General features: G+C 33.3%; 2 protein-coding genes across 5 annotated transcripts; one reads left to right on the forward strand and one right to left on the reverse strand.

The window, feature by feature from the left end:
* Positions 1-1,878: 1,878 nt before the first annotated feature.
* LOC109337134 lies at positions 1,879-6,167 on the reverse strand. 4 transcript variants are annotated; one of them, XM_019574038.1, is made up of 8 exons: positions 5,869-6,167; positions 5,103-5,204; positions 4,795-4,935; positions 4,394-4,516; positions 3,910-3,975; positions 3,493-3,598; positions 3,361-3,418; positions 1,879-3,270 (listed from the first exon to the last, which is right to left on the reverse strand). In XM_019574038.1, exons 1-8 carry the CDS (start codon positions 5,972-5,974, stop codon positions 1,915-1,917), a joined length of 2,058 nt encoding a protein of 685 aa, XP_019429583.1. In that variant the 5' UTR covers positions 5,975-6,167; the 3' UTR covers positions 1,879-1,914. The 4 variants fall into 4 exon arrangements, with proteins under 4 accessions (XP_019429583.1, XP_019429582.1, XP_019429585.1 ...); XM_019574037.1 differs by having other exon boundaries at positions 1,879-3,279; positions 5,869-6,166; XM_019574040.1 differs by lacking the exon at positions 5,103-5,204 and having other exon boundaries at positions 1,879-3,279; positions 4,795-4,929; positions 5,869-6,166.
* A 1,298-nt stretch (positions 6,168-7,465) lies between these two features.
* LOC109337137 (photosystem I reaction center subunit IV A, chloroplastic-like) lies at positions 7,466-9,793 on the forward strand. Its single transcript, XM_019574043.1, has 3 exons — positions 7,466-7,822; positions 9,181-9,246; positions 9,535-9,793. The coding sequence occupies exons 1-3, from the start codon at positions 7,553-7,555 to the stop codon at positions 9,637-9,639; spliced, it is 441 nt and encodes a 146-aa protein (XP_019429588.1). The 5' UTR covers positions 7,466-7,552; the 3' UTR covers positions 9,640-9,793.
* The last annotated feature ends 735 nt before the right edge of the window (positions 9,794-10,528 follow it).

Here is a 10,528-nt window from a genome sequence, read left to right on the forward strand (position 1 = left end):
AATACAAATTTTACATATTCATCATTAATTTTGATAATTGCAAGCACTGATATGAATCCTTTACTTCTTGTATAAGTCCAAGCCTTGTCATTCAAGTTGAGGGGTGTCCACCCTTAACACACTTCATTAAGGTGAATGAAGGTTAGAGGAAAAGAGCTAGTGATAAAAATTAATAGATTGATGGACGAAAAGATTCATTGTAAGAACGGGATTACCATAACCAATGATATGGGTCGAGTCTTGGCTGAAGAAATTGTGAAAATGATACAAGAAGCAAAGATTTACAAGGCCAAAGATATGTAATTTCAGAAGGAGGCTATAGCAATGAATGCTCTCATAAGTATGTTCCATAGTTTTTTACTTGATAATTCCATTGATTTTTTTCCACGTGGACTCTTCATGCTTCCTTAATTGATCTTTGAATTCATTTTATTTTTGTCACTTGCTAAGATCACTCTAGCCATGTCCACATTAAGTGTGGTATGCTTGGATACAATACAATCTCCTCTATTGTATGTTTTAGTACCTGGCTTTTATGGAAAATGATTTAAGAAAAATGTTACGAAACCTATGTTTACCTCTATTTTTAATTCTTTGAAGATTTCCCAACAATGCATGCGTTAATTAAATTTCTCTAATGCTTAAATATGAAAGTGTGACAATTGTAAGTTGGAATGAAATGCCACTTATTAAAGTTTTAAATTTCTCTAATGCTTAAATGTGAAGTGTATTTTAGTGTAGATGTAAGATATCTTAGATTTGTTTTCGAGTTTAAGAAAGAAAATAAAATGTTTTCTCATATCAGAAGATAATTTATCTCCTTAAATTTATTCAGTGTATTATAGTGTAGATGTAAGATATGTAAGATTTGTTTTTGAGTTTAAGAAAACTACAATCACAGAATGCATTGCAATCAAGATTGTAAAAGTGGCTTTTTGAAGGAACGAACACTCTACATAAAATCATGCTTTTCACTTGATCTGCTTGCCTCACTAAACCATGGAGAGTTGTTTTAAGTAGTAGAATACTAATAATAAAGTTTTGAGATAGAGAATCCATCGTTTAACCAACCCAACAATTTTTTTTTACTCCAACACAACAAATTCTAAGTTGTTGAAGCATACCATTTTTTTAATTTTACAAACTGTAGTGTTTTGAAGAAGAAAAAGATGTCAACTTATATGTAGCACCCCTTCTGAAATTGCTGCACCAACTATTGCTTTTTCATTGGCAAATATGGATTCTCTTGGATACTATATTCACTGTATAAGTAACTCAACAACTTGGACCCTTGGTATTGCCCATAGATTCTATTTGATAATTGGTTTTTGGAAAGAAGTTGAAGATGTTTTTCAATTTTAATTTAAGAGAATTATATAATGTTTTTATAAATAAAGAAGAAAAGTGTAAATTATTGTGAAATATTTTTATTTATATATTTATAAATATACTATTTAACTCTTTTAATTTAAAATAGAAAAATATGTATTTTCTTCCCTTTTCCTCCAACAATCAACTCCCAAAAATAAACTCTTAATTTATAGTAATTTATGATACATTTTGATTTCTTCAAGAGCTTCCTTTTAACTAAGTACACATGTAAGCTATATACTTAGAATCTTGGAATATATGATAGTACTACTTTGGGGTGCATCAATCTTATGATTCATTCAGACTCACTAACATTTTGTAACCCATTCAAAGGTCACCAATTCCCAGCCTCATCTCTGGCATAGTTAATGATTGCCAAACCTTATTATGTAGCTTTGTTGATCATATAATTGGCCATTTTAGGATGGAACTTATTGAGCCTGCACATTTACTTGCTTCCTATGCATTACAAGCCCCTAAAGGCTATTGGAGCTTATCTCCTCTATATCATGTAATTCAGGTAGCACTAGTTGACCTTTTGAATCAATGAATTATATTCTCACCTATAAAAAATGTTGCTACAAACTCTGCGATGCTTATACTATTTGAAAGGTTTCCACTATGATGAAAGGATGAAGGTTGAAAGTGGTATTCACCTAAAATATTCTTGAACATTTGCTCTTCACCATTCCCTAAAGTTGATAATGCAGGCACTGTATCCGGTTTTGCATACTTGTAAGAAATAGGTAAGTTTATCTCATCATCTGCTGTGCATTCAAAATCTTTCTCCAGTAGAAGAGGAATTGGTTCTCTCTCAAGTTTTCCTGTATCTTTGAAATAATTCGATGTAAAGATGTTATGACCTTGTTCATTAAACAGAAATGCAAGAGTTGCATCACTAATGGCATTGAAACTTGGAGCTCCACCAAATTCACACCCCGATTCTGTAATACTGTGCAGAGGTAGAAACTTGAGAGATTGAGAGGTTTGGAAGTCAGTATGTGGAATAATTCTCTCAGTTGATCTGCGCAAAATAGGAGATAGCAAGTGATCTTTGATATATGAGTTTGATTCAAACTCAATAAGTTTTGTCTTAGGTGTCTGACAGTGTTCCTTAAATCGAACATCTGACTCTCGAAAATCAAGTAAACCATTTCTCCTAGCATCCAGTACTTCGTTATACAGAAATCCAACACTTGCATCACTCTTGGCACTGAAACTAGGATTTCCACTAAATTTGCACTCTGGTTCTGTAATACTGTACAGAGGTTGAAACTTGTGAAAATGAGAGGTTTGAAATTCAGCATGTGGAGTATGTCCCTCATTTGATGTGAGAAACATAGGAGACAACAAATGATCACTGAAGTCAGAGCTTGATTCAAATTCAAGAAGTTTCCTTGTAGGTATCTGATGATGTTCCTTAAATCGTGCTTCCACCTCTCGAGAATCAAGTAAATCACATCCAGTAGTAGCATTTACAACATTCCCTGGATTTAGAAATTCAGCATGTGGAGCAAGTCTCTCATCTGATTTGAGAAGCATAGGAGACAACAAATGATCACTGAAGTAAGAGCTTGTTTCAAATTCAAGAAGTTTCCTTGTAGGTATCTGATGGTGTCCCTTAAATTGTGTTTCCACCTCAGAATCAAGTAAATCACATCCAGCAGTAGCATTTACTACATTTCCTGGATTTGGAAATTCAGCATGTGGGAAAAGTCTCTTATCTGATCTGAGAAGCATGGGAGACAACAAATTATCACTCAAGTATGAGCTTGATTCAAGTTCAAGAAGTTTCCTTGTAGGTATCTGATGGTGTTCCTTAAATTGAGAATCCGACTCTTGAGATTCAAGTAAATCATATCCAGTAGTAGCATTCATTGCTTTCCCTGGATTTGGATCCTGATATTTCTGGCATGAAAAGTCACTTTTGTTATGGAGTCTAAGTGATTGAAAAAATTTATAGCATTAGAAAAGGCTACAACAACTTACATTTTCTTGGATGCTTGTGGGGAATAGCCGACTAAGGAGCATGGAGACAATATCATGCCTGAAAAGTTGCTTCTGTATTCATGATATGGATGGAGCATGGAGATAAATATTGATATAAAAAATGTGTCTAACCCTTTTGAACAGAGCTTCTCCGTATCAGGAAATAAGGTATCTGCAACACAATGATGTAATTTCTGTCTCTTTCTAGAGAATATTTCTCCATGCATAAACTGGTTTCCTGAAGAATTTTGCCACAAAGTAAGTCGTTTCACACAAGCAGTGTCAATGTATTCTCAAATATGAATAGGAATTGCAGGTCTTCAGCTACATGTTAAACATTTTCCTACAACATTAAATTTAATATCTGAAGTTTGATTAGCAAATCAGTGGTACCTAGTAAAAGCTAGATGCTTACCTTCGTTGGATCATTGGATGACAAAGTAAAATCACCCATAAATATCCAAAATGTTCTACAAATTTCCCCTATGTAATTCCATAGCGCCTAAGCAATCAGTACAAATAAAATTAAACCTTGAAGTGAAAATATACCCTGGGGTTCGAAGGTGTCACCACATCCTTGAGACTTTTTCTGCATGATGCTCATGGAGTACTTGTCTGCATATATAAACAAGAAACAGATCTTTGGCCAGAAGATTGTTTATAGAAACAAATTAAAAACAGAAGTTATAGGGGGAGAAAACAGCTTCAAATATTTCAAAAATTTTAAAGCACACGACTGAAATCCTACTGATGTACCTCAGTCAGCTATCCAGTTTGTATTTAAACTCATGGCTTAAGCATGTGTTGATTATAAAAATCAACAAAGTGTTACACAAGAAAAATTAAAACAGAGAATGTGACTATAAGTGAATAGATAATATGAGAAGACAGAAACAAAGGTATTAGGGTGCAGAACAGTTTTGCATAAGTGTCACCTTTCCTATTTCTTTTAGTATTGTGAAATTTCATAACCATAAGTATCAGTGTATCACCATGGCTAGAGTACTGCGGAATCCTCCCTTCTAATACACACCTGAATTATTCCAAGCTCCAGTAGAAGGTGAGAAAAATGATCCAGTCTTAACAGTTGATGTGTCCTTAATGATCCTTGAAGAGTTGAAACCCTTATTGTCAACCCCGACATCACTGGTCCTCTCTGCATTGACATAACATAATTGTGCCAGCTATTCTGTTGTAATAAAAGGTAAAACATATATATTCTCTAAATGTGGGAAGTATCCAGTTTTCTAGAGTAATACAGGCAAGGCAAGGAAAGTTTGCAACAATTTAGTTAGTTACACAGGAATTCCACAACTCAGTTAAATAAAAAAGACAGACAAATAAGGACTTGTTAGCACATAATACTAAACCAAGGGTTTCAGTCCTTCAATAGCATATGTCAAATTCAAACATATCACAATTCTTCCAGCCTACCTCTGGAACAGTCACTTGATTCAGGCTTCTTCGATTGGTCAGCATCCTTTTGCACTGGATGCGAATGGGCTCCCCGGCCTGCATCCTTCTTTAATTTCTTAAAGAAAGCATACTCAGAAGTTTTTGGATCGGTATCTGCACCTAAATTTCACATCTGATATCAAATACTTAAAACAAAAATACCAGGTGATTCAATTCTTTCTGAAAATTATGAGAATGTGTAATGCATTAACAGGTCAAATATATGGTTGAGCAAAACTAACTATATGCACTTCCTTAGTAAAGCTGAGGATGCAACATTTACATACATGTCGTAACCTTTTCCCTCCATGTTGGTCTGTAAGAATCTTCTAATCTACAGCTACCTTTCTCCGGAGCTGCCAACATTACTTTTTTATGGCCATCAAAATCTAGAAGAAAAAGGAAAATGAAGAGAGATACTTTCGTACAATGCAGTTAGACACACTGGCCAATCACATCATTAATTAAGGTAGCTAATTAACACTAATGATGTAATTAGCTTAGTACCAAAAAAACAATGTAAATATTTGTCAAAAATGAAACCATGAGGTACTCAAAGTCACTTCAAACAAAAAAAAAGCTTCATTGATCTGAACTACAACAATCAAAGCATTTTCACATTCCCCGGTATATCAAATTGCATCATTATGATACCAAAGGATTAGATATTGAAACAAGCACATAGTAATAAGAAAAGGCAAAACATAAAATAGAATTGAATGATTTAATTATGATGTATTTTTACTAATCAATAATATATTTTCACATCATTTTGACTCTTATAATAACTACCATCCTTCACAAGTCATAACAACACTTACAGCAGCGGTTTCCAGAGGTTCTATAATCACATCGCAACCGCAGTTGGTTGCACCAGCCGCATTTTTTCACATTTATGGCAAATGTAACGTAATCGCAATCGTAATCATAATTTAAAATCTCGATAACTACCTTAAAAGTCACGCGGTAGTGGTATACGATTCATTAATTGTAAAAAATTATAGAGATAATGCAGTAAAAGTAAACTGATTATATAAGAAAGACAGAGAAAACCTTTTCGCAAAGGATAACTGGGATTAGTGATTGTGAAACGGAATTTGGAGTTTTGATGGCGAAATCGATCGTTGGGGTCAATTCGGAAACTCTTCCTTTTGGTCATTGCAATCTTGTACCGAAAAGAAAGAGAATTTCTCGCTATGAATCAAACCCTAGAAACTGTGATAACTGTTCATGCTCATGCGACTATGGCAGGCGCGAAAGAAAGATAACGAAGACATTGGATTTGGCGCCAAACGGTACGTGCCTGGAGCGTGCTAGTTTTATTCTACCTCTATTTCTTCTCAGTTTTTTGAACGTTTCTTATAAAAATAAAAATAAAAAATTGGTTTTCACTTTTTTCTAGTTATGAGGTATTTGATATTCTACACATCAATTTTCAGATGAGAAAAATTGTATATAATGATGTTTCAAGAAAAATAATATAAATGGATGCATATAATAACTATATATAAATTTTTACACTATAATAATATATATAGATATTACACTCTTTTTATATTGATTTATATATGAAAGAAAAGTATTATCATGTTTCTATTGGAGTTAGTTTTTTTTTTCTTTTGTCTATCATACAAAGTAGATTAATTATGACAAGGAAAGTTGGGTTTTAAAGTGATGTTTGCAACAATATTTGGGATTTTGATGCACTTAATTAATCAAAGGTGAAAAGATCTCATTTTTTTCACTTACATTCAAGCTTGCTATAAACAAATCTTATCCCAAAACAAGTGATCAATGATGAAGAGTTCAAGACCTTGTGTCAATAACATCACATAAGGAAGGACGTATGATTACCACACTCCATATTTTTTGTGATAATTAGTGTTAATTAGTATGATTAACTATCCCTAAACAATTAGTGCATATCATGTTGCCATGTATTTTTAACTTAATCAGATGTTTCGAGTTTGAATCAATAAAAGCCTGTATGTATTAAAAATTGTTTTTAAACATATGTCTAGAGTTTGAATCAATGGCAGTGTATTTGTATAAAAATTTGCTAGGATGAATTTTGTTGCACACTATTGTCATACTCTACTCAAACAATATTGTATTTTCTTGGTGCTAACAAATGTATTTTTCACCTTATGGTAAGCAATTAATCCTTTTTGGATATATGATTGTATCTCTCAATAAGCACAACTCTCATAAATCAAACTTTGACCTTTGGTCATCGTGATATCTAGCAGAGCCTTGTATTTCTAGACTAACACTTTGTTGGTAAACAATATTGTCTATCATTAAATACACTTGTGTTTAGAGAAAAAAACTTAAAACCATTAGTTTTTTTATTTTATGTAGAAAAGTTTTCTCCATTGATTACATTATTACAGCCATAACCATAGAAAAATGTTTCTAATTTTGTGTATTAATTGATAACCAAAATAAAAATGTATTCTTATTACGTAATCATACACAAAGTAACCAATATATACAAGCATAATTAACCATTCACTGAGTTCACTCAATGATAACAAAACAAATGAGTTGTGACAACATTATCCAAAGCAATCGGATATGGTAATAAGTGGCACCACCCTAGTGGAGGAAAAGATTGATACAAATTTTCTAGTGATCTTAAAACATTTCATTCAAAGCCTCTAATTTTTGTTCATTGTCTTTTTCTCACACTTAAAGATTACCAACCTAAGACACAAACACAGAGAAAATAGTCATCATGGCTAGCTGCAACATAGCATCAGTTGCATCTGGATTTCTGTTGTCTCCTACTGTTGCACCAAATTCATCATCTTCTAGGAACAACACTATGGTCATGTTCCAAACAAAGAACAATGTTTCTTCTTCTTTTTCTAGGCTTGTTGTCAGGGCAGAAGATGAAGCTGCTTCTGCTTCTGCTTCTGCACCTGCAACTGTTACTACTCCAGTAGAAGGTGAAGTAGCTAAAAAACCAAAGCCACCACCAATTGGTCCCAAGAGAGGTTCTAAGGTGAGTTAACTTAACAATTCTTATATTTTCACATTGAGTGTTAATGATGCATGGGGCTTTGAACTATTATTATTGTTAAATGATGTCTTAAGTATCAAATACATGCAATTAACTACATATCTACACATGATTAGTCAGATGTGAAAAATGATGCAAAAAAGTACATGTGGTTAACTAAAATTTCATACTTTATTAAATAATTGTAGAAAATGGTGTAAAATAGTAGTGGGGGTGATACACTTTTGTGCTCTCAAACTCAACTTCAGTTGTATGAATAGGTATAGTTTAGGGTCATCCTTGGCATGGAATCAGTTAATTTAGTGACAATCTGCGTAGTCAAGTGGTTCTGGAAACAACTTCTCTACTTGCCGGGATAAGGTTACATACATCTATATTCCACAAACCTCACTAAGTGGGAGCCTCGTGCACTGGGCCACCCACTTAGTCAATTGGTTTGTCAGCATTTAATAACTGTTTTTCTATTATTCCAACATTGATATATCCACATAATTGTTTGTATATTTTTTCACTTCTTGTTATGTTGGTTTCAGTGGATGATAGAACTAATAGTTGAACATATAGATCATAAATGAAATTGATATATAATTGATAGAATGGTAGTTATGAGTCTGGCTCCTGGAGAGGGCAGTGCTTATGTATGATTATGACACATGGCAACAACAAAAATCCAATGGTTCATATTTTTATTTTTTTATAAATTAATAATTTAAAAAAAATGCCCCCTCTCACATTCCCAGTACGGGAGAGTCCAATACTGGAGAGGAATCTTGATCGGTAGTTATAGGAGTAACTTTGGTGGACTAAAGGATCTAGATTTTCTAGTAGAACACACTTCATTACCATACATGTACAATTGATTCTAGTTGTTTATTGTGAATTGAGGTTATCCGAGCTACATAATGGTAGTTGTTTATTAGTTGATTTAGTTCTATTGAAATAACCACATTAACAATATATATATATGAACATCACCAACTATGTTTAAAATGGTGTACAGTAATGATGTATAAGCATAATTTTCCATGTTATGTTGAATCTGATCCTTAGTGTTTGCAAATATCCACTTCTGTTATAGGCGCGTGCTTTTTCAATTGTACATTCCTATATTTAATCTGTGCATCTATGTTCATGATAAGTATATGATCAAAAGCAGTTTCTTATGAAGATATGTGGGGAGGGAGAGTATGTATAGAAATGAGGACAGTGCTGAGAAAACTACTCGTCCGTCTAATTCGTTTGAAACTTCTACTGTGAGTTTGGGATGTTGAAATTTTGAGTGTATAGCAGCAAGCTTAGCTTTTAGTTTCTCTATTTGATGTGTTGGTTCCACTCAACAGGTGAAGATTCTCAGGAGGGAATCCTATTGGTACAAAGAAACTGGTTCAGTTGTTGCTGTTGATCAGGTTAATGCCCCAAACTCATTCTCAAATCTCGATTAACTTTCGATAGGGCTGTTAGAACGAGCCGAAACACAAATATGAATAACGTCCAATGCTTGACGTATTTTATAATTTGAACAGTATATATCAAAGATAAATAGTTCGACATTTTGGTTCTGGATGAAACTGAAGAGATAAAAAAGGACAGCGTCTTTGATTTTGTTTGCGCACCAAACTTACCTTAGTCCTAACTCCTATCCCATTATATGAAAATGCAACTCATGTTTGTACTGATTTTTGTGTATTGTGTAGGACCCCAAGACTCGCTACCCGGTCGTGGTAAGATTCAACAAAGTTAACTATGCCAATGTATCAACAAACAACTATGCTTTGGATGAGATTGAGGAAGTTAAATGAGTCCATTTTAATTGAATTTTGACTCTTGTCATGCTATTGAAGTCACTAGCCTAAGGTTTTTCATGTAAAAAATTGTATCATATTCTCTCATATCTACCCTATGATATCTATAAACTACATTCTGTCTATTCTGTCTCACAGTAACTAGGTATGTTAGTTCCACCAATTTAAGGCCACTGGCAATTTAAATGGACCTAAAAATGAAAGTACTCACTCCTCATTATTTTATGAAGCAAAAATTTGTCTTATTATTGCAAAATCCTCACTCTTCTTGCTTAGGTTCCAACTTAAAATATGTTTACTGACATTATATATGGAAATTGAAAATGCTCTAAAATTTGGCAGCAACTACTTTAGGGTGATATTGCCCATTAGTGTTGGTGATATTTCTTATTGGTGTTAGGAACTGGCAGTCAAATATTTTCTAGGAGATTTGATTTACAAGCAATGGGACCATTATCTCTTAATGGTGATATTTTATTAGGGATGGCAAAAAAACCCATACCCGCGGGTAAAACCCGTACGGGCACGGGTACGGGTCACAAACGGGTACCCGCGGGTATTATAAACGGGTTTTTAAAAACACCCGTAGTACATACGGGCGGGTACGGGTATTATGGTGCCCGTACCCGCGGGTACCCGTTATTTAGATGATTAATATATTATATTTAATTAAAATAAAAAATACATTATTCTAACATTTATTACACTATGTATATTATTTCCTTTTACTTTGTTTACATATTTTAATGAGTTTGGTGGTGAAATACCCTACAAATATTATTACATGTATAGAAAGTATAGAAACACACATGTTTTACAAAGAAAAAATATATTTTTTGTTAAAAAAATGAGAACAAAAAATCACACAAATGGAAACCACCAATAA

Source organism: Lupinus angustifolius, unplaced genomic scaffold (assembly GCF_001865875.1).
Source record: "Lupinus angustifolius cultivar Tanjil unplaced genomic scaffold, LupAngTanjil_v1.0 Scaffold_2_24, whole genome shotgun sequence".
NCBI classification, from domain to species: domain Eukaryota; kingdom Viridiplantae; phylum Streptophyta; class Magnoliopsida; order Fabales; family Fabaceae; genus Lupinus; species Lupinus angustifolius.

Coding starts and splice junctions, on each gene's coding strand:
- LOC109337134 (XM_019574037.1), bottom strand. CDS start 5,974: ATGACCAAAAGGAAGAGTTTCCGAATTGACCCCAACGATCGATTTCGC. Junction 4,517..4,794: donor ATCAAGTGACTGTTCCAGAG/GTAGGCTGGAAG, acceptor ATGTCAATGCAG/AGAGGACCAGTGATGTCGGG. Junction 3,599..3,909: donor TGACACCTTCGAACCCCAGG/GTATATTTTCAC, acceptor AAAATTCTTCAG/GAAACCAGTTTATGCATGGA.
- LOC109337137 (XM_019574043.1), top strand. CDS start 7,553: ATGGCTAGCTGCAACATAGCATCAGTTGCATCTGGATTTCTGTTGTCT. Junction 7,823..9,180: donor GTCCCAAGAGAGGTTCTAAG/GTGAGTTAACTT, acceptor TCCACTCAACAG/GTGAAGATTCTCAGGAGGGA. Junction 9,247..9,534: donor CAGTTGTTGCTGTTGATCAG/GTTAATGCCCCA, acceptor TGTATTGTGTAG/GACCCCAAGACTCGCTACCC.